We start from the raw sequence: 26,427 nt of genomic DNA, 5'->3' as shown, positions 1-26,427 counted from the left end.
TTTCCGCTGCACTCAGACTTCCTCCCGCGGTGTCTGGAGGCTGCGCATCTGGGGCCTGAAGCATACAAAGGGGCTGCCAGGACCGGCGGGAACGCGCGGCGGCGGCGCGGGCTGGGGCGCGGGGGCCGGACCATGCGCCGCTGAGCCGGGCCAAGCCCAGGCCACCGAGTCGAGCGGCCCCCTCGGAGCGCAGCGCCGCGCGGCGGAGCAGGCGCCAGCCAGACGGCGCCGCGGCCACACGCACCGAGCCAGCGATCCCCCGGGCGAGGCGCGGGGCCCGGGAGCGCAATGACCGAAGCGCGAGGGGCCCGGGGCGCGCTCGCCGGCCCGCTGCGGGCGCTCTGCGTCCTGGGCTGCCTGTTGGGCCGCGCCGCCGCCGCGCCGTCGCCCATCATCAAGTTCCCTGGAGATGTCGCCCCCAAAACGGACAAAGAGCTGGCTGTGGTGAGTTGCAGCGCCCGCCTCCGGCAGTCAAGTTCAGAGAAACTTCCGAGGATGGGGGGGGGGTCTCCCGAACAGCCACCCCCGAGGCCACCCCCGAGGTGGGCACGCGGCCTGGGGAGGAGCTTCAGGAAACGGCTTGGTGGGGCGGGGGGGTGGGGGGGTCTTTGGTTAGCTGAGGGAGGGATGTCTTTTGCAACCCTAAGGCAGTCTTAGTAATGGGAGAAGGCTTTTGATAAACAACCTGGCAACTTTTGGACCCGCGGGGTGGGCGAGAAGCCGGTGGTGGTAGGGCAGGGGATGCTTTGGCAAACAGCTGGAAGGGACCTCTTTTGTAAACAACGGCCGCATTGTCAAGTATCCAGGGGATCTGGCAAGGGGGCCGCTTTGTAAACAACTTTTGGACACATCTGGGGGATTGGCTAACCGGCGCTTGGCAAGCGTCTTTGTAGGCCTTTGGCCAAAGGCCTGAAAGGGGTCTCTTTTGAAAATGGAGGATCTTTTGAACCCCTGTGAGACTTTGGGAAAAGGGGCCTTTGGCACACAGTTTGGGCTAACTTTTGCACACGTGTGGCTAGGAACTCAGGGCAAAGCAGAGCTTGGCCAAAGTCAAGGAACCTTTGGCATACATCTGGAGAGAGGCCCTGGGAGGGGATCGTTTGGCAAGTTGTGGAGGGGATCATTTGGCAAGTTGTGGAGGGCAGGAGGGAAGCAGAGAGCGCATCTTTTTCAGCTGGCTCAGTGGACCAGTTGGCCAGGAGGGTCAAGGGTTGCACTTCGGAAAGTTTCCTCGAACTTCTCCAGAAGGGTTGGAGAACGGGAGGAGAGAACTGGCCGGCCAGGCGCAGGGAGGGGCAGGCGCACGGGGGCCCTGGCGCGTGGGGCGGGGGTGGACGGAGCCCCGGGGCGCGCCGCCAGCCAGCCCTCCCTCCTGGCGGGGCTGTGGTTCAGAGGTTGTTTTGCCAGCGCGCTCCGCTGGCTGGAGGAGCTCCCCCCCTTACCGACCGCAGTGTTACACGAGGGGGCTGGGGGCATCAGAGGGGCACTTCCTCTCACCCTGCGAGCGCCTCGGGGGTGGGGACCCCTCCAGATGTGCCTTCCAGCCTGCAAGACATCTGCTTCCTTACTCCTTCAGCCACCCCAGAAATCTCCTATTCTCCTTCATCCTGGTCCCCAACCGGCCCAGGACAGGACTTTTGTACCCTCTGGTTACCCTAGGAACCCCTTCTCAGGACGTGACGCCACCGCTCCTTTTCCCTGCATATAGACCTCTGTCCCTGCTGGGTAAACGGGTGGGGAGACCTCACATTTTTAGGGGGCTGTTCATTTCAGGGGTCTGGAGCTGGCCTGCCTGATGAGGTGGCTGTTGGTTGAGGGCGACCTTTGGAGACCTGACAAAGCTTCGTGGGTCCCCACGCCTCCTACAGAGTCGGTGTTGCCCAGAGGCCATGCCGGGGGAGGCTTGAGGAGATGCCTCTGGACTTAGATTGCCTGGCTTCACATCAGGGAGTCATGAGCAACTGGCCTCCTTGGGGAAATGACTTCACTTCTCAATCTCAGCTGCTTCTGCAAACAGCATGATAGTGGGGGCTCGGGGTTAAGAGGGAGGTAATCCTGGACACCTTGAAGGCTACCTGGGGCATGGTAAACACTCAACAAGACATAACCTTTGTTATTACTCTCATTGTCACTATTATTGTATCCTCTATTCCCCTTCTCTAACTACCCCCTAACCCCAAACAGGGTTAGGGCCCCTGTAATAAGGTCTCCAGGTTCTTCTCACCATTCCAACAAAGCACAAATCACACATCCAGTTTTCCACGGACTGTGGTCCATCTGCCTCCCTGCACTGGGATTTGAACCCTGGAGACTAGAAACATTTGCCGTGTTCACCAGTTTCTCCCCAATAGTGGCACAGGGCTTGGCACACGGTAGGAGTCAAAAAAATATTTGTTGAACAGATAAATGAGCCAGTTGGTCCCTGAAACTCCCTAGAGATCTGTTTTGTTTAGGCCTCAGTGAGCACGGAGGACAGAACGATTTTCTTTTTAGAAATGACAGCTCCGGGATTGGAACCCAGGTCTGTCTGCCGCTGGAGTCCAGGCACATAAGCCTTGAATCTCTTTATAAGGAAAGTGAGAAAACCAATCCTGCTGTCATCAGCAGTCGGGTGAATTAAGTCGGCGGAGGTAAAGAAGAGTGGCAGAGAGTTAATAGTTCCGAGCACGGGCTCTGGAGCCAGATGGCTTGGGTCCAAATCCACCTCAGCCGTTTGTGAGCTGTGGGATTGTAGGCAAGTTTCTTAACCTCTCTGGGCTTTAATTTATTTCTCTGTATGAGGGAGAGAATAAGAGTAACTGCATTCTAGAATTGCTATATGGGGCATATAGTAAGCACCCAATGCGTGCCCCAAGCCACGCGTTACAGCTTTTATGTCACTCAGCTAGTGGGCAACAGAGCTGGTTTGGGAACCCGGGATGCTACCTGGGACCGTTGGGCCCCTGACTCCTTGGGTCAGCAGGATGCCATCCTCACATGGCTGCTGGCCTCGGGGTGTTTCATTTCTTCCAGCAATATCTGAACACCTTCTACGGCTGCCCCAAGGAGAGTTGCAACCTGTTTGTGCTGAAGGACACACTGAAGAAGATGCAGAAGTTCTTCGGGCTGCCCCAGACGGGGGAACTCGACCAGAGCACCATCGAGACCATGCGGAAGCCACGCTGCGGCAACCCCGACGTGGCTAACTACAACTTCTTTCCCCGCAAGCCCAAGTGGGACAAGAACCAGATCACATACAGGTGCCAAGCCAGGGCGGCTGGAGGCAGGGCCCTGGGGCTATGGGACACTGGGTCTCCTTGGGCCTTGCCTTCTCCCTTCTCCGGGACCCAGGGAGTATCTGGTGAGGGCCTGGCAGCTCAAGGAGTTTGCCTATGAAGTTTTCTTAGGAACTGGAGTCAGACTGGAGCTTGAATCTCACATTTCCTAGCCTTGGGGCATTGGGCTAGTTAGGTTGCATGCGTTCAGCCTTGGCTTTCCAGTCTACAGAATGGGGCTAAAACATGACCTTCCTCGAAGGTTCGTTGGGAACTAAGCTTGGTCATGTATATGATGGGTCACTATATGTGTCAGCGTCCAGCACACAGTGAGAGCGTAAGGAATGCGAGTCACTGTTGTTCTTAGATGGGCTCATTGGGGTGGGTGGAGGGATTTGATGATTGGCTGCTAATTGAGTTTTAAGGCTGGTGGAGGGATTTGATGATTGGCTGCTAATTGAGTTTTAAGGCTGGTGGAGGGATTTGATGATTGGCTGCTAATTGAGTTTTAAGGCTGGTGGAGGGATTTGATGATTGGCTGCTAATTGAGTTTTAAGGCTGGTGGAGGGATTTGATGATTGGCTGCTAATTGAGTTTTATATTCTATCAGAGAGTTGTTATCATTGGTTGTTAATTGGGCTGAGAGCTCTCCTCTGCCTGGCTCATGCTAGATTCCAAGGGTGAGATCTTTGCCCCGTAGCCCTTAATGCACTCACTATTCATGCCTCCCCGCCCACCAGCCAGAGGTGAGAAAGGAGACTTGAGCCAGGGCATGGAGATGTGGGCTGGTCTAGGACTCCACGGAAGCTCAAGGCATTCTGGGTGGGCTGTTCTCCCAGTAAGCTTTGCTCCACACACACACACACACACACACACACACACACACACACACACATACCTGCCCGTGCATACACAGTCATACATGCACACAGAAACCCGCGCGCTCCTTACGTGCTCAGGCACACTCGCAAACTACACACCTGCACACACATTCACACACATCCACGCATGGTCACACAGCTGCACACACACCTGGGCATGTACGTGCATGCTCGTGTGCGTATGCATACTCCCTTTCCCTTGTGCACACAGACACCCTCACATGCATTTCCCCCCACGGCAGGATTATTGGCTACACACCGGATCTGGATCCCGAGACGGTGGATGATGCCTTTGCTCGTGCCTTCCAAGTCTGGAGTGATGTAACTCCGCTACGGTTTTCTCGTATCCGCGATGGAGAGGCTGACATCATGATCAACTTTGGCCGCTGGGGTAGGCAGAAGAGGGGTCAGCAGAGAGCCGGTGCAAAGACAAGGGGGCGGTCTGGCCATTAGAGGGGCCCGGGGTCTTGAGCAGAGCTTAGACAGGGAAGTAGAAGATGTAGACCCTGGGCAGCCACATTGATGTGGGGGCAGGTAAGGTGACAGTGGGCATACCCTGGAGGCGGTGTAATCCCGAAAGCAGGTGGTCTGTGTGCACCGCCCAATGTGGTAGCCACTAGGTACATAGGTCCATTCACGTTTAAATTAGTTAAAATTAAATTAAACTGAAATTTCAGTTTCTCCATCACACTAGCGACATTTCAGCTGCTCAGTGGCCATGTGAGATTAGTGTCTCTTGAATTGAATGGCACAAAGACTATCCCCATCATCACAGAAAGTTCTTTTGGTGGCGGACACCGAGGAATTCTAGATGTGAGAGAGGGTCAGAAGACAGTGGAGCAGTGTAGACTCCAGAGGAAGTGGACTAGCACCGGGATCAAGGACGCCATGTGGGTTGGTCTTGTGAACACTGGCGGCAGTGTAGACGTGAAGGTGGGTGGTGTGGACATTGTGAGTGCTATTGTGATGTGGGTAAGTGGCACGGGCAAAGGTGTTGACACTCGGTGGTGTGCACTGGGTGGCGAAGTAGACATGAGGGTTAATGTGGATATTGGCGATGGTATGACTTGAGGGTAAGGGATGGGGCTAAAACGGCAGTGTGGATGTGGGGTAGGCGATACAGACGACGGTATAGACGAAGAACAGTGACAGAGTGGTGAGGACACGGGGGTGGCACGTTAGTCTGTGGGTAGGTATGATGTCACCGGCACTGGTGTAGACAGTGAAGGTCAGCGGTAGAGATACTGGGGGCCGTATAGACTGGAGGGGGGAGTGTAGACCGTAGGATGGTAACAGTCAAGTCAGGAACTCTACCGAGATGCTGTGTTCCCAGGGCTGGATGACTGCACCAGGACAGGGAAGGGGACGGATGTCAGGGCAGCCAGGGGCCCAGGGAGGGGGGTGTGGCTGGGTTTCGGAGCCCAGCTGGGACAGCTGGAAGCCGAGACCCTGTGTGTTGCAGAGCATGGAGACGGATACCCTTTCGATGGCAAGGACGGGCTCCTGGCTCATGCCTTTGCCCCGGGCCCTGGCGTTGGGGGAGACTCGCACTTTGACGACGATGAGCTGTGGACCCTGGGAGAAGGGCAAGGTAAGAGAGTGAACATCCGGGTCATGGCCGGCTCTCCTCTCTGGTCCTCTGCATGCCTCGCTGTCCCTTGGCCGCAAGGACCATGGCTTCCCTGGCCGCCTCGGGCCCCTCCATCTGCTCTGATGGGAGCAGAGAGCCGGCAGCCGGAGGGAGGTCACATAACCCGGCTGAGTCAGAATCCTGGTCTCCAAAGAAGCACCTAGAGAGGCTGACTATCCACCCTGTGTTGCCCTAGTGGTCCGCGTGAAGTACGGGAACGCCGACGGGGAGTACTGCAAATTCCCCTTTCTGTTCAACGGCCGGGAGTACACCAGCTGCACGGATACCGGCCGCTCCGACGGCTTCCTCTGGTGCTCCACCACCTACAACTTCGAAAAGGATGGCAAGTACGGCTTCTGCCCCCACGAAGGTGAGCAGCCGCCCGGCTCCAGGCTTTCCTCCTCAGCCTCCACCTCCCCAGGCGGTCCCCCGCTCTCCCCCGCCCTCCCCACTCCTCAGCAGGCCTGACCCTGCCGTTCAGCCAGCATCCCCTCCCCCCACACCATCCTCGAGTGAGCCGCGGTCATGGCTGCATCCTTCTCGCCCTCACAGTTATTTACATGATACTTTCATTAAATCGGTTGGTTGGTTGGTTGGTTTTGCCATTAGCAATATTTGTGAAATCACAGGTTTGATGTGTAAATTATTTTTTTTCTAGTGTGCACTAGAATGAACTTAGAACTGCTAAAACGCCCGGTGGTTCTCCCTAGAACCACTCTCTACCCCCAGGCGAGGATGGGAGCCTCAAGGACATGAGGAGAGGTGGGGGGATGGATTGGAAGCCCCACAGCAGGATTGGGAGGCAAGACTCAGACACCGAGGCTGGTACCCAATCCGGCTTGGGGACAACGGCCCTGGGAATGTCAGCCATTGTTCCTGGTTCTGACGCTGATTCTTCCAGTGTGTGCGTGTGTGCGCGTGCATGTGTGTATGTGTGTGTGTGTGACAAGCACACATCTGGGTGTGGGGGCTGTTCCATATCTGCCTCTCTGGGTCTTTTTGCTTGTGTCTGCATCTCTGTGTCTTGGCAAAGGCATTAGGCCTGACTCAGTATTTTTGTACGTGTTTTTGCCAATGCTTGGGACATAACATTTTCAGATATTTTGAAACCATATAGAGGAAGAAGTTTTTTAAAGGGGTAAGGGTACTGACATACACACTCAATCCTTTTTTAATATATCCTTCACAATGAGACACACCTCAAGCAGAAATCATAAAAAGATAACGTGTACATGTTCATACTGGTCACATTGTTAGATTGGATGTTCCTAGAGGTCAAAAGCCCAGAAAACTAGGGGGAAATCAGAGAAAATCCAAAAATGAATTTTGTAAATGCTTGTTTCTTCTCCATCCCGTAAAGACTCTTTGATCTATAGATGCCTCTTTTGGCTGTAATTTTACACATTTGTCCATCTCTCTGACCCTGTTGCAACTGAGCACTGAGCACCGGCCATCTTAACAGAAGGAAAGGAACAAAGAGCTAGTTAATCGTGTTCCTGTTTACGCTTTTAATACCAAAGCTTGCACAGTACTTCGTATTAAGTAAGAGTTCAAGCCATTGACCATTAATAAGTCAGAAAATTTTAAACAAAAGTATTTTATGTATCTTGCTTTCCCAGCAGGGATTCAAGCAGAGTTAACCCTGCCATGTGTCAGTCCCTGTGATTAGAACAGAATGCCTTGATCGTAGAAGTGGAAACAGCTGTAATTCATAAGTTTGGTTTTTCCCTGCGTTGGCCATTAGCCATTTACTTGGTCTTTAGCCAGATGCAAGTACGTACAACACGCCCGTGTTTGGGTCTTGGGATAGATGTCCTGGTTACTCAGCCCCTCCTGATGCTGAGTCAGTGTCCGCTTCTCTTTATCCTTGTTGGGGGCAGGATCTGAAAGGAGATGGGGGCTTCCTGGGTGGTAGACATGCAGCTGTTGGGAGGCCAGAGGCAGAGGCTTGCCTCTGTGGAGGTTACCGCTTTGCCTTTCCTTCTCTGAGGCCACCAAGGCATCTGGCTTCAGTTTCGGCTCATTGTTTCTGCCACTGCGGGGGGAAGGTCTCTTGGTTGGGGAGAGGGTAGTAGGAGGATATGGGGCCCTGGTCCTGTGATCCTTGGCCCTCATTTTGGTCATGGTGGAGTTAACGGGGGCTGATGAGGTCACCTCTGGCGCCTTTGCGCACAGATGGTCCTTGTTACGCACTTGTGGTTTTGCTAGTTGGCAATTCCAGAGACACACCATTTTGTAGTTTCGGGGTGGATGAAGGCATGGGGGAGCGGGCGGAGAACCCAAGACACACAAGCCCTGACTCTGAACCCTACTCTCCCCCAATTGTCCAGTCACAGCCTCTGTCTTGGGGAGGTCAGAGAGGGAGCTCAGAGCGTGTGTTAAAAGGTTTCTGAAGACACCGCCTCCCTTCCGTTCTCCCCCTCTTCTCCTCCTCTCTCCTGCAGGGACCACGGCGGGCCATCCAGGAAAGCCCCTGGGGTTGAAAGGGAGGTGAAGTTTCCTGTGTGTGTGTGTGTGTGTGTGTGTGTGTGTGTGTGTGTGTGTGTGTGCGCGCGCGCGCGCGAGCGTGCGTGGCAAAGACTGTGAGCAAGAAAGAGATGACCAGGAGCAGTTCCAGAATCAGCCTTCTGAGAACTGTTTTCCTATCTCTCCAGTGGAAAGACCCTTGTGGTCCTGCCAACCCCAGTCTGCATGGCCAGGCAGTGTGGACAGTTACCTTGGGGTGTGGGCCGGGCTCTGGAGAACCCCGTGCTGTGTGCCAGGTGGTAACCATTTCATTGTTGGGAGGAGGGCGTTCGGGTGGATTGAGGGAGGCGTCCCTAAGGTCCCAGGGGGAGGGATCGAGCTGGCCAAGGAGGCAGGAATGCTCTCCAGGAGCCCAGAGAAACATCAATTCATCAACCACTAGAGACAGGTTTTGAATATTTTCATGACATTACAACCTCACTGGTGTGACCTGGCCGCCAGCGCTGTGCCCCACGCAAGTGCCCAGCCGATCCTCAGCCAAGCAGGCGGGTGGCCTCTCATACTCGCACCCCTCCCCTCTCTCCCCCGCCCTCCCAGCCCTGTTCACCATGGGTGGCAACGCTGACGGACAGCCCTGCAAGTTCCCGTTCCGATTCCAGGGCACCTCCTATGACAGCTGCACCACCGAGGGCCGCACAGACGGCTACCGCTGGTGCGGCACCACCGAGGACTATGACCGCGACAAGAAGTATGGCTTCTGCCCCGAGACTGGTGGGTGTCACCGCCTCCCCCTGCCTCCCCAGGGCCAGCAGCCCGCCCTGTGAGAGAAAACCTCCCAGAGACCCCTCCCCACCCCACCCCCGCCTCCTCCTTTCCCCAGGACCGGGCTGCCGGCCAGAGTGCTGAGCGGCTGGGACAGCATGGGCACCCACATCGGGACAGATGGTGCATGGACACCAATAGCCCGTTGAGCCAAATTGGGGATGCCTAATGTCTGGCCGGCTCAGGACCCTGCCTGAATGGTCCACATTCCCTCGGCTTCCCTGGTAATCATTTCCCTCTCTCTCTCTCCGTCTCATCTTGAAGTCTCTCTTCCCTGCCTTTCTTTGCTCTCTGTATCTCTAGCCTGTGGTTTCTGTTTTGCAGTAAGGATTCCCGGCTTCCTTTCTTCCTCCCTCCCTTCCTTGCTTCCTTCTACTTCCTCCAGCAGCTCTTTACCAAGCACCTGCTTTCTGCAGGAGACCCAGGTGGGTCCTCCACAGGACCCAGCATGAGGACGTTCACGGTCTAAGGAAGTATGTGGGCACCGTTAGCTCTGCCCAGCCCCCTCTACCTCTGGTCCCTCTGGCCCCATCCATGGGAGGCTGAGTAAAGCTCTGGAATCTGCGTGGGTTTGAATCATAGCCCTGACACTTCTAGCAGTAGCTGCTCAGGCTAGTTTCTTAATTTCTCCAAGCTCCCGTTTCCCATCCCATGGTCCCTACTGCACAGGATTGTAGAGACGTGTATAAAGCGCTTGCTCCAGGGCCCAGGGCTGAGCGAGTGCTCAGTGAGCGTGGTTCGTTAACGTTCCGCATCGTGTCGTTCCCTGGCAGTGGCCTCAGATACCTTACTGCTCCGTGACCCATGTCCCTCACTCCACAGCCATGTCCACTGTTGGTGGGAACTCGGAAGGGGCCCCCTGTGTCTTCCCCTTCACCTTCTTGGGCAACAAGCATGAGAGCTGTACCAGCGCGGGCCGCAGCGATGGGAAGATGTGGTGCGCGACCACAGCCAACTATGACGACGACCGCAAATGGGGCTTCTGCCCCGACCAAGGTACACGGCTCTGACACCAGACGCCGCCCCGCGCCTGCACCGGAAACATTCCTGGGCCCTCCCACACACTCCCGGTATAGACACCACTCCCCCGACAGCCCCATGTTGGTAGAGACACTGTGTTGGCGGAGGTCCTGCCCATCCACGGGAAGCTGCGCTTCCCCTCCTGACCTTGACCACCCCTCCAGCTGGGGTTCTTACTACCCCAAACATTCAGTGCTGGGCACAGGGTACCCTATATCAGAGAATGATGCCCCTATGAGGCATTCCCATTCCAATGGAGAGCTGCCTTTAAGAAGCTGGGCGGGCAGGAGAAAGGAGGAGAACAGAGGTAGCCTCGTCCTCCCACGCCACCCTCCACGCATCACGAGAGAGCCCCTAGAGCCCTCCCTGCCCCTTCGACACCATCCTTTGCCAAGTTGTGAATGAGGGGGTCTGTGACAGTGCTGAGTGCTGAGGACTGGGCCACCTGAGACGGCTCTCTGCCCTCCAGGGCGCACAGGTTGGGGAAGAGAGTGACCAGGAGATAGGCCACGACCTTACCGCGTGGTCAGTGCAGTGAGCAGGCTTCGTGGGGGCACTGTGCCCACTCTAGTCTGCAGGGCCCCATGGCATTGGGCTCAAAGCTCCCTGAGGGCCCCGATGGCCAGGTAAGAGGATGGTCCAGGGCTTGCCAGAATTAGATCAGCCTCTTTTTCTGTGACTTTTCTTCTTTTTTACTCACGATGAGGTGGACTTTGGATCATGCTAACTGAAAGAGGCTGGCCAAAAGAGGTTTTCTTAACCCCCGCCAAACACCATGCTAGGACATAGCCTGATGCTACCTGCTCTGCCCCAGCGTCTACTTCAAAGTGGGATTCTCCCTCTGCTGGAGTGGCTTGAGACTCCAGAGCTGGTGTGGTATACTGGTGGTGTGTATTAGTTTCCCAGGGCTGTCATAACCAAGTGCCGCAAACTGGGTGTCTTAAAACAACAGAAATTTATTCTCGTGCATTTCAGAGGCTACAAGTCTAAAAGTCAAGGCATTGGCAGGACCACATTCCCTTGGAAGTCTGCATTGTTCCAGTGTCTGCCTCTCTTGTTACATGCCCTTCTGTGTATTTTCTCTTCTTAGAATGATACAGGTCACGTTGGATTAAGGGCCCACCCCACCCCGGTATGACCTTATTTTAACTTAATTTATCTGCAGAGATGCTATATCCAAATAAGGTCACGTTCACAGGTGCTTGGGGTTAGGAACTCAACTTATCTTTTGGGGAGACGCAATTCATCCTACAACAGGGTATGCAGTGGGGTTTGCCCTCTGTGGCTGAGTCTGGGCAACCACTCTGAGGGAGAGTGGTTTTTACTGCTTCCTGGGGAAGAAATGGTGGACCTACCCTCTTAACCTCTTCGGGGACCCTGAAGTGCAGGTTTTGCCCCTACTCTTTGTAGAGAAACACAAAGAGCCAGAAAACAGGATTTTTAACAAATGGGACTGGAAGTAGAGGATTTGTCGCTGCTTCTGGCTCTCCTTTATAGCTCCCATGAATTCCACCCTGGAAAGGACTTTGGCTGACCCTACTCGAAAGCAATGGGCATAGTCTCTCGGTCCCTGAATTCTCAGAAGGGAGAATCAGTACGAGCCATCTGCGCGGCTCTTAGCCCCACCATGGTGCTATCCTCAAAGTCCCCATCGCTGGGGCCAGAGCCTCACTGCTCTCTCACCTCTGTCCCGGTCTCTCTGCCCCCCCTCCCCTCCTGCGGCCTTCAGGGTACAGCTTGTTCCTGGTGGCAGCCCATGAGTTTGGCCACGCGATGGGGCTGGAGCACTCTGAGGACCCTGGAGCCTTGATGGCTCCCATTTACACCTACACCAAGAACTTCCGCCTGTCCCACGATGACATCAAAGGCATTCAAGACCTCTACGGTAACCCTCAGCATAGGGGGGCATCCGGATGGGGGTCTGGGGAGGTCATGCAGTCTGGGATGGAAGCCCAGGGCTTTGGAACCAGCAAGGTCCCATCTCTCCAGGACTGTAGGAGACAAAGGCAGGAGGCAGGAGCGTTGATCTCGTCTGGGGATAACAGAGCAACCCTACAAGCATTAGTCCCTTTGCTTTGGATGGTCCTTTTCCATTACAAATAACACCAGCGTTCATGCCCCTCTCGGCTCCCCGGAGCCACTGCGTGAGGTCGGCAGGGGAGAAACTGACTCCCCATTTTCTAGGTGAGTCAGCTGAGGCCCAAGGAAGGTGACCCTTCTGGCCCAGGGTCACCAGGTTTCATCCACCAAGTTAGGTTTAGAATCCAGGACAATGAGCCAAACACAGGGCAGAATTGCCCAGCATATGGAAAGACCCTGATGATACGGGGAGTGAAAGTGTCTAGTTTTATCCCGATTCTTTTCTTTTTAGGATTTTATTTATTTCTTGGAGAGAGAGAGACAGAGATAGCAAGAGAGAGCATGAACCTGAAGGAAAGAGGCAAGCAGGTTCTCCACTGAGCAGGGAGTCTGATGGCGGGACTTGATCCCAGGACCCTAGGATCATGACCTGAGCTGAAGACAGATACTTAACCAACTGAGCCACCCAGGCGCCCCTGATTCTTTTATTTTAATGTGTGATGGGCACAATTCAACCAGAGCTTGAAACTGGTGCTTTACTTATTAGCGCTTACAATGAGGCTAGAGTGGGCCCTTTTAAAAAAAAGTCACTATGAAATGGTCCTGGACCAAGTCACAGTAGTGGAAATGGTGGTGGGTGACAGGGCTGGGGACACACGGATTTGGGAAAGAACACTAAATCAAGGGAGAGGCGCCAGGTTCGAGTGTGTTTGCCGCTCACGAGCAGCAAGAGATGAAGCAGGTGTTTACCTCCCTGGGCTCGGTTCCCTCATCTCTAAACTGTGGCCGGTTGCCATGAGGGGCAAAGGGATGAATCCTTGAGAAAGTGTCACACACCCGATGCTGGACGCAGAGGTGGCCGCTGATGGCCCTGACTCTCCTGCGGGCTGAAGAACCTGAGCTTTGCGTTTGAATGGTTGGGCAAGTCACTCAACCTCTGTGGGCCTCAGTTTCCTCATCTGTAAAATGGAAGTAATAACAGCACCTCCTGCCAGGGATGTGGTGAGGACTGGTTCAGGTGACGTCAGCAAAGAGCATTTGTCAAGTACCAGGTGCTTGGGATTCTGGTTTCTCTTTATTGCCCTCCCCCCACGTCCAAGCGTCATCGCTGGGTCGTCCCTGCACTCAGTCCAAGACCAGAATGCTATTTCTTCTGACCCTTCACAGGCTGGGGTGGGCAGCCCTGGGGGCTCAGCCTGGTGGGGAGAGCCCCTAGAGCTGGGGAGAGTCTGAGGTCACGTCTGCCCCCTGCAGGAGCCTCCCCTGATGCTGGCACGGGCACCGGCCCCACCCCAACTCTGGGGCCCGTCACTCCTGAGATCTGCAAGCAGGACATTGTCTTTGATGGCATCTCTCAGATCCGTGGGGAAATCTTCTTCTTCAAGGACCGGTGAGTGCGGGAGCTTGCTTCTTGACCTTGCCCTCTGCCCGTTCCCCATTATTCCTCTGCCCCCAGCCCGTGGTCAGGGAGCCTGCTGGGGGCTTCACAGAATGGCCTGTAGAGACAGTTTGTCCTGTGTATCAGACAGCCTCCAGATGTCAGTGTCTTACCGCAACGGGCATCTCTTTTGCTCTCTCCTAGTCTGTGGGTCTGCTAGGTGTCTGCGCTTCAGGCTGTGGTTTTTGGTTCGGGTATGTTCTGCATGTCACTCCTTCTCCTGGGGTTAGCAGCTGCTCGTGGCGGATGACAAGCGCAAGAGGCCAAATCAAACCACACGAGCACATTTAAAGCCTCCACTCACATCATGTCTGAAAATATTCCATTGACTGAAGCAAATCACATGGCCAGGCCCAACACCTATCGTAGAGGGTGGTGCTGTGAGGTCACATGGCAAACGCACATGGATGTGTGATTCTAAGATAAGGGTGGAGAGAAGAATTGGAAACAATAATCCAGGCTCCCCCAGGCTTTCTCCTGGAATGGCCTTGACCCCAGATAGCCAAATCGTTCTTTGTAGGAGGAGCAGGTAACCACAGGGGAGAGGTGGTGTCCTTCATGCGAGAGATAAAGGCCCCTACTCAATCAACCAAGTGCTGAGACTCACCCAGCTTCCCTAGCCCTCCCAGTGGAGGGCAGACATTATCTAGGACTGCATTAAAGGGTCTGTCCATCGTCCATCTGTACATACGGACATACGTCTATCCATCACTCATCTGTCCATCATCCATCCATCCATCCATCCATAAGGTGTGGTAGTTGATGGAATGGCCTCTGGAGTCAGATTGCCTGGGTTGGAATCCTGGACCTGATATTTACTGGTTGTATGATTAGAGGCAAATTAATTAATTATGTGTCTCCTTTGTACCTCAATTTGCTCATCTATAAAATGGAACTGGTATTCTAACCTATTTCATGGGGCTGTTGTAGGGATTCGATGCTGTAAGACTAGATGCTTAGAATAAAGCCTGACACAGGGTAAGTGTATTCGAGCATACTAGCTAGTATTGTCAACAAACAATTCTTTGGCACCTACTGTGCCAGCTACTTTGCTTTAGGAGCTCGGGGCAGGAGATGGTGTGCTGGGAGCAGAGGGGCCACCTAATGCCTAGAGTAGCATTCTCAAAGAGAGGTCCGTGGGCCCCCTAGGGTGTGAATGTGAGGAGTGTGGGTTCTGCGCCCACCCCGCGGCCCTCTTGACTGAAATCTCTGGGAGTGGGCTCTAGGCATCCACATTTTCGCAGATTCCCCTGTGAGTCTTACGCACACTGAAGTGTGAACAGTGGCAGTCAAGTCTGGGAAACAGAGGCAGGGAGAGCTGAAAGCAGTCCACAGCTGAATGAGAGGAATGGAATTGCAGAAGCATTTGGAAAATGCTTGCCTGGACACCCACGAGTGTCCAGGGCCTTTAAAGGAGAAGCAGACCCAGGGGGCAGTGATGAGCTGACAGGTTGGGAAGGTATTTGAGTCAGGGGGGTCCTGCAGGAGCGGAGCCACAGAGATATGAGAATTCCTGGCTTGGGGGAGGGATGGAGGGAGCCTGATGAGGCTTGAAGATGTTCTGTGAACTTTTGTGAAGCACCTCCTCTGGTCCAGGCACCGGGCTAGGTGCTGGGGGGGGCAGATGCCCTGCTTTTTTGCAGAGTCTTCTGGCCAACAGGGAGAGGGCCAGAATGCAGAGAGAGAGAGAGGAGACTCAAAATGCAGTGAGAAGTCAGGTACCATCAGGCCCTACTGTCCAGCACTGTCCTTAGCCTGGAGCACTTCCCACTCAGGAGGCCCTGACATTCGGAGCTGAGACATGTGGCCCTAGGAAAGGGTGCAGAGCCCAGGCCCTGGTTTGTAGCCATCCCTGGCCTGACACAGCGTAATTTCAAAAGGAAGTTGATGAGCGTTTGATGGGTTCGTTGAGTTAACCAGTAAATAAGCACCAGCCATGTGCAAAAATGGGTGGTAGGCACTGGGGGGATGAGAAGAGTAATACCGCAAGATAATTAAACCCAAACCTTGGAGGCAGATCTGGGTTTGAATCCTGGCAATACCATAATCTCTCTGAGTTTCATTTGCCAAGTTAGGATGGTGATACCTTCCTGCAGCTGGATGTTTTGGCTGCAAGTAACAGGGATCCGCAGCTCAAACCAACTTACACAGCGGAGAGAAACCGCTCTCACGTGGTATAGAGTCCAGAGGTGGGGTTGTCTCCAGGGGCAGAAAGAGGCTCAGTGACTCAGTGATGTCTTTGTCCACTGCCATCCTCTGCATTGTTTTCCCCTCAAGGCCGGGTCCCTTGAGGCCATGGGGGCAGTAGGCTTCCTTGGCCACATCCAGCAGGAGAGAGTGAGAGGTTCCCCAGCTGTGAATTACAAGTCTGTTCAATCTCCTTGGGCCCACATAAATCATACAGTAACTGCTGAATCAATGCCAATTGCCAAGAAATGCTAAGCTTTGATAGGCTTAGACCAGTGGTTCTCAAACGTTGGCATGCATTAGGATCATCTGGAAGCCTTGTTGAAACAGATTGCTGGGCCCCAAGCCCAGAGAGTCTGGTGCATAGGTCTCGAGTGGGACCCAGCAAAGTTGTGTTTCCCAGTTCCCAGACGATGCTCATGCTGCTGGTCTGGGGATCAAACTTGGAGACCAGTGGCTTAAGCTAAGCAGAATGGGGATGGGGTCCAATTATGGGCAAGCCTGGATCATAAACACAGGAGTTGTGTGAGGAAGGATGATAGGGAAATAAATGTATCGTAGATGCTGGTAGACCACCAAGAGCGCATATTATCTTGTTGTATTGTGAAGGTTGCATTTTACACGACACACAAAGTGCTTGGCACTTAGTAGGTCCTCCATAAATAATAATAGCTCTCACCCTTGCCAAAGTGCACGCGTACATTCCAATTCAGGAAATACTTTGAGTACCATCGGCCCCTGCCTCAGTGGCCTTCTGATTTAGTAAGGGACATTTTTAAAACACAATCAAACTACTATTCCAAGGCACTCAGTGTTAAAAGACTCCGAGGAGGAATAATATGGTATGGACAGAGGTAATTAGGGAAGGCTTCCTGGAGGAGGGAGCAAGACAGGGAGCAAAAATGTGGCTTCTCAGCCCTGGCATTTTGCAGAGGGGGCTCTGCCCGTTCTCCAGTCCTTCTCCAGTATGCCTTTGACCTTGCCTCCCCCTCTGAGGGCATCATCGCTGGGAAGTTTTTGAGTGGGCGTGGGGAGGCATATGTGGGAACAGCTGCAGAGTGACCGAAGATGTGGTTTCCTGTGTCCCCTGCCCCCCACCCCAGGTTCATTTGGCGGACAGTGACGCCACGGGACAAGCCCATGGGGCCCCTGCTGGTAGCCACATTCTGGCCTGAGCTCCCAGAAAAGATCGATGCTGTGTACGAGGCCCCGCAGGAGGAGAAGGCTGTGTTCTTTGCAGGTGTGTGGGAAGGGTTCTGCCTGACCCTTGGCTCCCCAGGGCTCTGCACCATGGTCCCTGTGTACCCGTGGGGGCTCCCTCTCCTTTCTGGATCTGTTCTTTCAACCATCAGTTCCGAAAGCGTGGGCTTCATCTGGGAAATTGGCTCAGACACCCAACATCAAACAGCACTAGCCCACAGAGTGAACATCCCATTACCTTTTAATTTTCAATCCTTCTAATTCCTCTTCTAGAAGGAAAAATCACAGTTTAGTGCCGGTATGTCCGGCACTAAAAAGTGTCTCTTAACGCTTTTCTAATGTTAGAGCCTTTGGCAGACAACAATTTTAGCCAGAACTTTTTAAAAGGGGATGACATTTTTAACGTTTAAAATAAATTTATTTCCAAAAAAATAAATAATTTAATTCTATGGAGTTCAAGATGAATTCCTTGAAAGCAAAATATGAAGTAAGTGATAGCACAGAAAGTCTCTGCAAGCGGTAAAAATGATCAAGGTAGGGTCACGTGGCCAACATTTGGGAAACCCTGTGCATCCAGCCTTCATCTGAACCTACAGTGTGCCAGGGATCCAGGCCCTGCCCTCCCGGAGCTCACAAGCTAGGAGGCTATGGCAGGAGAGGGAGGACGGACAGGAGCCTGCCCTGGTCTGAGGTGTGAGCACAGGGACGGTTTTCTGGGGCGGCCAAAGCCTCGGCCGCATAACAGGTACATGTTCTACCAGCCGGGTCCCCATATCCTCCATCCCAGAGTAGTCCTGGGCTGTGGCGCCAGGGAAGAGGTCTTCATGGCAGGCGTATTTAGCATACGTGGCTTGGTGGATGAGCAAGGGCTGGAGGCACCCCACCGCCCCCACTCATCTCCTTGGCCAGGCAGCTTCTGTAAGCAGTTGGTAAAACCATATACCTGAGTCCTGATTCTGGGCACGAAACTGGAAGTGAGCGGGACCCCGTGTCCCTGTTGAGAATGGCCACAGTGGGGTCCCCGACAGACAGATGATGGGAGGAACAGACCAGGCTGAGGGATTTCAGCACCAGCCACCAAAACGCCCTTTGCTTCCGCCCCAGGGAATGAATATTGGGTCTACTCGGCCAGCACCCTGGAGCGAGGGTACCCCAAGCCGCTGACCAGCCTGGGGCTGCCCCCTGATGTTCAACGCGTGGATGCTGCCTTTAACTGGAGCAAGAACAAGAAGACCTACATCTTTGCTGGAGACAAGTTCTGGAGGTAAGGGGGTTAGCGGTGAGGATGCGGTGGCGGAGGGGCGGGGGCAGTAGAAAGGAGAACAGCATAGCCAGCCATGTGGACATGGAGAAGAAGCTCTGTGGTTTCCTGTTTCCTGGGTCAGGGTCGGCGGTTTGGGGCCACGGATGCCCCCTCTCTGACCTCTAACCTGCCAGGGCTGCAGGGCCTCTGAAAGGTCCCTGAGTGATGAACATCCTTGTGCACGTTGCTGGTATGGGACTGGTCAGAACCTCCTTTCCTTCTCCAAAGCCTCCCATCTGGGGGAGACAAGCTGCAAAAGGGGGTAATAAAAATAAAGCTAACAGCTTCTACTACTGATGCTATATGCTAGACACTATTTCAAGGGCTTTATGAGATCAGTATTGTTACTATTGTTCCCATTTTGCAGATGAGGGAACTGGGGTTCAGAGAGGTTAAGTGTCTAGCTTAAAGTCACACAGCCATGTCGTGGCAGGTTGGGATTTGAACCTTGGAATTCTGGCTCCCAGACAACATGCTATTTATTCTTCACTGTTCTATACTGTACCGGAGATAGCGGGGTCCTCAGAAATAAGGGTGGTGAAGGCGCGGGGCGCAGGGGACAGAGGACAAAATACGATGAAGACAGAGATGGGTGTACCATCTGCCCACCGGAGCATCCAAATCAGGCCTCCCGGGAAGCAGCAGGCACCCTCGGGCGTGTCTACCACAGGCCCAGTGTCTGTGGGCGCAGACTGGCAGGGGGCCAGTTTGGAAGCAGGTAGTTCCCTGCTCTAGGTCATCAAAAGGGAAGGGTTCAATTCCAAGAGGCCATGGTCAGGGCTATGGGTCAGGGAGCCCAATATCCAAGAACAGTCAGGGAAAGACTGCCCAGACTTCCAGAGTTTGATTATAATTCTTTGCATTCCCCAGACAAGGAAACTGCCCAAAGAAATTAAATAACTTGGTGTATGTTGCTTAAATGCAAGTGTGTTGACCACAGAGCCAGGATGATAACCGCATCTCCTGTCCCCTAACCCCACGCCCTTCCCCGGTACCCTCAGGGTCATTCGGTCAGTGGGAAGGGATGGGGAGCACAGGGGCTGGTCCCTGCCTTCCTCCTCGGGCTGTTACTGCATCTGGGCCCTTTGTCTGCCATCCCTGGAACAGTCCAGCTTCCCTCCCAGGCCTCTCTCTTCTGCCCCTTCCCTTCTCCCCACCACCCCACCCCCAGCTGCCCTGCATTCAGAAGCTGTTTGCCTGTGTCAGGGAGGAATTCCAGACGTATTGTTAAGACACTTAGCAGCTCAAGCTGATGGATATCGCAAGCCTCAAGAAGGAACACAGCCAGGAAACCTTGGAGCGGACTCTCCGCCCACAGGCTCCGGAACACTCCTCAGCACCAGCACGTACTACAAATGGCATCTCAGTGTGGTAGGCGCCCTGAATCTCCAAATCTTAGAATGCGGACAGTGAGAGACACAGACACACAGAAATGTGAATCTCAGAATCAAATCATAAAGACTAGTGTCTACGACTCATGGTGTTGGAAGGACTTCTATAATCTCCCTCCAGTGCCCCCTGTGGATGTGAAACACATAGGACAGATGTAGCCACGTGTGAACATGAGTGTGTATATGCACGCAGGTGCTTGGGCCGTGGCAGTGTCTTGCTGGGTTTCGGGCAGAGCTACCTGCTTCCCAGTCCCTTTCTACAACAGGCCCACTTTCCGAAGCTGGGGTCCAGGAGGCCCTGCTGTAGGTCAGTGACACTTAAATAAAAGCAGTGGAGCCGAAGGCCTTATCTGAAGCTCAGGAGAGACAGATGGGCCTCCCAAAAGAGGCGGTCGATGAACTCGAGACACTGTTACTGGAGCTGAGTCTGCAGAGGCCCCTGGAGGCGGACAGAGAACCGCTGATGACAGAGGACAAACATCTGCCTTCAGCTTGGCTTCCCCTAGCTTATGCCGGGGAATACCCAGCCTCTGCTTCTGGAAGCTTCCACGAAGCCCATAAATGTATATTCAATATCTCCCAAGTGCTAGGCACTTACCTGGGTGCTTCTGGAAGGCAGTGGTCAAGAAATAGTCACACTTTTCCTTGTGGAGCTTATGATAGAATGAGGGAAATAGACATATGTGCATTTCACTTTTATTTCTTATTTAAGGTAGATGGTATTATTAGCCCCGTTTTCTAGGTGAAGAAACTGAAGCTGCAGTGTCTCAAGGATACACACCCGTGGAAAAGCTGGGATGCAAGTGTCTGTGTTCTTTTTTTCTTAGATTTTATTTATTTATTTGACAGAGAGAGACACAGCGAGAGAGGGAACACAAGCAGGGGGAATGCGAGAGGGAGAAGCAGGCTTCCCGCTGAGCAGGGAGCCCGATGCGGGGCTCGATCCCAGGACCCTGGGATCGTGACCTGAGCCGAAGGCAGACCCTTAACCGACTGAGGCCCCCAGGTGTCCCAAAAGAAACCTTTTTAAAAGACAGCCAGCAGGAAGCACTGTAGGAGCCTGGGGACAGAGCGCTAAATGAAGAGCTTCAGGCCCCTGCAGAGCTAGCACTTTCTGTTGCCATGATGACATGTTCTTCCTCGAGGAAAAGAACTTGGAACCAAATCAGTTCACTTCTCTGAGCCTTGGTGTCCGCATCTATAAAATGGGATTGCTTCCTGCCCTGCCTGCCCTCTGTGGGCAGACTGGACACAAGCAGAGGACACATAGCTCTGAGCAGGGGTGTCAGAGGAGGCGATGTGGATGGAGTGCTGGGACTTGGAGCTGCAGACTTGGCTTTGGGACGCCAGCTCACGAGGAAGCATGTTAGGTTTTGCAAGCAGTCTTATGATGCAGCTGGGATCAAGGAAGGCTTTTCTGGCAGTTCTCAGGGTGACGGGGGGAGGGGGAAGTGAAGCCCCCTGTAGAAGGGAACTTACAGGGGAAGCTGTTGGGGGATGGTCTCGGGTCGGGGTGGTCGGGCTGGCCGTCGGGGTGAGGATCCACTCTGAGGCACAGCCGAGGAAAGCCTGGCCGTCACCAGAACGCCATTCAAACACGGGTCTGTCTAGAAACTGAGCTCCACGAGGGCAGGACTTTATCTTGATTAATGCAATATCCACAGGCAGACAGAGGGGGAGCTCATTTAAATATTTAGGGAACAATAAATAGGTTGAGTGTAAGTGGAGAAGCAAAGGAATCAAAGTGACCCCAGCATTTCAAAAAATTCTCCCCGGAATGAAAAAGGTGGCGGTATTGCTAGCCCAGAAGAAGATGCCAGCTAATACTCAAGGTATTTAGCTGGATAAAAGGCCCAGCCCAGCATAACTACTCACCCTGGTAGCTGCAGCAGGGACCGGGGTGGCGGGAGGCCCGCCCCGTGACTAACAGGGCTTGGGTTCCCGTACCACCGTGCGTTGTAACCTGGCTGTCCCAAGTGAGATCATCTTCCGGGATGTGGATTGTCACCTCCACCTGAGGGATAAAGAAGCAGCAGTTTGTCCAAGCTTCTCAGTGAAAGAACGCTGAGGCTGGATCCTGTCTGTGGGCTCCTTGTCCAGTGCTCCTCATACCGCAGCGGGGATCAGAGTTTATAAAGGGACTAACGTTTCCCAAATACCTACGAAGTACCAGATACAGAGACAGGCACTTTGCATATGTTCTTTCATTTCCTTTATATGTCAATTAAAAACATTAAATACAGCCCCATTTTACAGTTGGTAAAGTGGAGGTTCAGAGAGCCACTTGCAGCCCTGGAGCCAGACAGGCCCGGGTTGGATTGCCACCTGGAAGCTGGGTGCCCTTTCAAAGCCTCTGGTCTGTAAAATGGGTCTTACGGTAGTAACCATGTCCTGGGATTGTTACAAGGATTGACTGAGAAAGTATATGGAAAGCGGTTAACATACTGCTTTACACGTTAGCAATAATCACAAGATTGCTTTTACGGGACTGGTTAAGGTCGCGTAATTAACGAGTAGTGGGGTTGGCATCCAGGCCCCAGTCTGACTCCCTGGCCTTCCACTCCAGCCAGCTGACTCCCAGTAGAGCTAGGTCTGGTTTCCCAGGCTCAGCTAGGAACCGGCAGCTGGGCCCTCCCATCCAGGTTTGGAGGAGGGCTGGTCTTTAGGGAGGTCCCACTGGTTCCTCATATCCGTTTGCTTGCAGGTACAATGAAGTCAAGAAGAAGATGGATCCTGGCTTCCCCAAGCTCATCGCCGATGCCTGGAACGCCATCCCGGATAACCTGGATGCCGTAGTGGACCTGCAGGGCGGTGGTGAGCTGCCCAGGCCCCTGTCCGCTTTCTAGGACATGCCTCCCCACCCCCATCCAGGGCCCAGCTCCTCCGAAGCACACACTCCCTCATTGTGCAGGGAGGCAGGCGGCGCTCAGGGGGGAAAACAAACCAGCCCCTTCAACCCGGTGCTGGGAAGGCATCCAGACCCCTGACCTCCGCTCACTCAGCCGGCCCCAGGCAGTAAGACCCAGAAAGGCCCCTCACAGCTGCAGGGCCTGGAGCCAGGGAAGGGGAGGGCAGGAGGCCTGCTGGAACAAGAAACATGGGCTCTGTGCCCTGGATTCATTCTGGGGTTTGGTCCAGGCCTTTTCAGGTTCCACAGGAGGCCTTGTGACTGCCTCCCATTAGCAGAAGGATGGCTCCATATGAGACAGGACAGACTTTGTCATGCCCTGTTGCTGATGTGGCAAAGATCTCCCACGCACTTCCATTCGCCCCTGATCCCTCGCTGAATAAAATACAACCAGTATCGGCAAGGGATAGCATTTGGAGTTTGCAAAACATGTTCCTGAGGTTTCTGTGAGATCTGCAGGGACCTGGAAAGGAGTCCAGTTTGGCTTTTTTTAGAGGAGGTTGCAGTTAAGTTCCAGAAAGATTTCTTTTGAGCCCCTATCCTGTGCGAATCACATGGCCCTAACCTCCTGTGATGAAAGGTCTCACATGTCCAAGAAAGAGCTGTGTATAATCTAGGGGGGCTCGGTTAAGGATTATCTTCAAGAATAAGCCTCTAGGGAGCACCTACTATGTGCTGGGATTTTCAAGACAGTAAATGAGGTCATGTATGTCAGGAGTCACACAGTTTAAGGCCCATAGTTGCCAGGCCAATAGCGCAGGTGAGTGAGGCAGGCAAGGCAGACAGGAGGGAGGGGTGAGGTCTGTGGTGAACCAGAATGCACCTGGCTTATTTATAATCATCTGCTTCCCATGGTTGTTGCAAGAATGGGGGCCTCGAGCCATTAGGTATTCGGCTGTTTGAAAAGGAAGTGAGAAATGTATATTTTCGTGTGAAATTTCCAGATATGTTGGCAACTTACTCAGCATCCAGAACAAAACAAAACAAAACACTTGTGTGAGCCAAATCAAAGCCATCTGTAGGTCTGACAGGGCCAGAAGCCTCCTGTTTTGCCAACTCTGGTCTGTGGGAAGTGCTTCGTTTGTGCCCGTGCTCAGTGGAGTGCTGTTATTTATATTAATAATAGCTCACGTTATCTGATTTAATCCTCGCCACAAGCTCTAAGAGGTCATTAGCTTTATCCCCACCTCCAAGATGAAGACACAGGGCCTCGGAGAGCTTACTTCCCTAGCGATTCTCCTTCCTCTGGTCTCCAAGGGGTCTTCTCTGGTCGAAAAGCTTGTTCCGTATGGCCGGTGACTCTCAAAAGCTCCCAGAACCTTCTATGTCTGTGGATGGGGTGATGACAGGCTCCCCTCTTTCTCATGCCAGGTCACAGCTACTTCTTCAAGGGTGCGTACTACCTGAAGTTGGAGAACCAAAGTCTGAAGAGTGTGAAATTCGGAAGCATCAAATCTGACTGGCTGGGCTGCTGAGCAGGCCCTGGCTCCCCCAGGCCCTGCCCCTCCATCGTCTTCTGCCTACGGAGCCCTGAGTGCCAGGGAAGGACCCGGATGGGCCTGGCAGCCTTCAGCTCTGTAGTTAATCGGCGTGCTCACCCCTCCCTGGTAATTTAAGGTTCTGGACAGTGTCTGTGCCCTGTGCCCAAGGAACGGTGCTGATTGTACCCCTCCCAGCTGCCCTCAGCTCCCCCTCCATATCCCACCAGCCCTCCAGAGCCACCCCCAAAGAGATGCTTTGATATTCTCAATGCAGCCCCGCCTTGGGCTGCCCTGGTGCTCCCACACTTCAGGCTCTCCCCCGCCACGACTTTCTGTGGCTTACAGCACCCTCAGAGCCAACAGACAGAGACTGTCTCAAGAGGGCACTGGTGGCCCGACAGCCCGGCCTGGCATGGGGCAGTGGGATAGGGGCATGGTCCCCTGGCCACCCCACACACCGGGCTTCTCACTGCTTCCTGCCTTAGGACGTCTCCTACCTTAGCAGTTTGCTTTGTGTGCACTTTGTTCTTTGCTTTCTGTTTCTCTTTTTCCACTTGGACATCGAATTTCTTGACAGAAGGACTCAGGTTATCTGAAGTCACTCCCCCGTGCATCTCAGCCCACAACGGGATGGTTCTTCTTGTTCACTCTATTTAGTACGCCCCTACCCCATCACTTCCTCCACTGGCTGGAGGAGAACCAAGCCATGGCTCCCCGCTCAGCCCCGCCCCCCTGCCCTTCAACAGTTCCCCATGGGAAATGTCAATCAGTATGAATAAAGACACCAATTGAGTGGCAGTGCTTATAGGCTGGTTTTTGCGGAGCCTAGAGAGGCGGAGGAAGACAACTTAAAAAGTTTAAATCTCTGCTCCCTCCGGGGGCTCAGGTGACATTTGCCATAAAGGTCAGAGCTGCCAAAATAAATAGCAAGAGACCCTCCAAGTGGGGTAGCTGAAGTCCCTCTGTCCCGTGGAAAGAGCCTTGAAATAGGAGCGGTTCTGTCACTTTGCGGGCAGGGTCTCATTCAAGGCTCCCTTCCTTTTTGAGTCTCTGTTTCTTCACTGACAACAATGCCAATTCTTTTCTTTTTTTTTAAAGATTTTATTTATTTATTTGACAGAGATAGCGAGGGCAGGAACACAAGCAGGGGGAGAGGCAGAGGGAGAGGGAGAAGCAGGCTGCCTGCCGAGCCCGGAGCCCGATGTGGGACTCTATCCCAGGACCCTGGGATCATGACCTGAAGCCTAAGGCAGACGCTTAACGACTGAGCCACCCAGGTGCCCCAACAACGCCAATGCTCACACTACTACTAAACAGTGCACAGTAACACACCCCCTCCTTTAATAGGGTGCTTACTAGGTACTAGGCACTTGACAACCATCACTTGGTTTAACCTTTACAACAACCTAAAGAGGGTGAAGCTTTGATCCCCTTCTATATAGAAATCCCGGAGCTGCTGGATAACAAATTTAAGGCCTGGGATTATTTCAGGGGTCCCTTCTGGTTCTGATAAGACATTTCTTCAGGCCTTTCATGGTGGGGCTGGTGGGGAAGGGGACAAGGAGTAGACCAGACTCTCTGGAGATGACCTTAGTGGGCCGGGAGTCATCTTTTCTCCACCCTGTGGCCTGCCCAATGGCTCAGGTCCTTGAGGGTCCTAAAGAAATAGACTTTGGTGCAAGTTTCTGGCTAAAGAGCCACACGGGACTGCCAGTCCCTACTTGAAGACCCCCGAGGCTTATATCATGCCTGTGATACACTATTATTAACCTGCTCTATTACACTGAGAACATTCAGCTGCTCCAAGACATAATACCTGAAAGGTACCATTTCTTGACTGCTTTTTTTACGAACACTGCACATTTTTTTAAATTGTTACCACAACCCTATGGGGTAGAAATTAATCTTTCCCCATTCTTAGATGAGACTACAAGCTCAGAGAGGTTAAGTGAGGAGCTGCAAGCCACACATCTGTCTGGTGGGGTTGGAAGATCTTGAGATTCTGCAGTAGCTGAGTATGAGGCAGCCACTGTGCTAGGGCCCAGATTAATTCTCACCGTGCCCTCCAGCTGGATGTGAGCAGGTGACTGGTAATTTTAAGTCATTCCCCATCTCCAGCCTCTTCTCAGCACTCAGGGCTTTACCGAACGACCTCAGGGCCTATCTTCCCCAGTCCTCCCACCACCCATACGGGTCCAGATAGGCCCCTGAACTTCCTCAGGGTGAAGTGGAGCCAACAGCCCCAATCGTTTCCTTTTTCGGGGCCAGGTTTCTCATCACGTATGGAAGGCAATAGCTGTTTCTGCCTTTTTCTAGTAACAGCATTGGGAAAGCTCAGTTTTCCTTTGGACAGCCATCTCGCAGGGT

The 26,427-nt window shown here is 53.5% G+C and overlaps 1 protein-coding gene across 1 annotated transcript; it reads left to right on the top strand.

Moving 5' to 3' along the window:
* On the top strand, positions 1–24,858 carry MMP2 (matrix metallopeptidase 2). The gene is made up of 13 exons (XM_027619173.2): positions 1–444; positions 3,013–3,239; positions 4,378–4,526; positions 5,598–5,726; positions 5,962–6,135; positions 8,829–9,002; positions 9,876–10,049; positions 11,803–11,958; positions 13,407–13,542; positions 16,881–17,017; positions 18,082–18,241; positions 22,376–22,485; positions 23,951–24,858. Exons 1-13 carry the CDS (start codon positions 289–291, stop codon positions 24,052–24,054), a joined length of 1,986 nt encoding a protein of 661 aa, XP_027474974.1. The 5' UTR covers positions 1–288; the 3' UTR covers positions 24,055–24,858.
* Positions 24,859–26,427: the final 1,569 nt, after the last annotated feature.

Source organism: Zalophus californianus, chromosome 17, assembly GCF_009762305.2.
Source record: "Zalophus californianus isolate mZalCal1 chromosome 17, mZalCal1.pri.v2, whole genome shotgun sequence".
Classification (NCBI taxonomy): domain Eukaryota; kingdom Metazoa; phylum Chordata; class Mammalia; order Carnivora; family Otariidae; genus Zalophus; species Zalophus californianus.
This window is presented reverse-complemented; position numbering and strand designations above follow the sequence as displayed.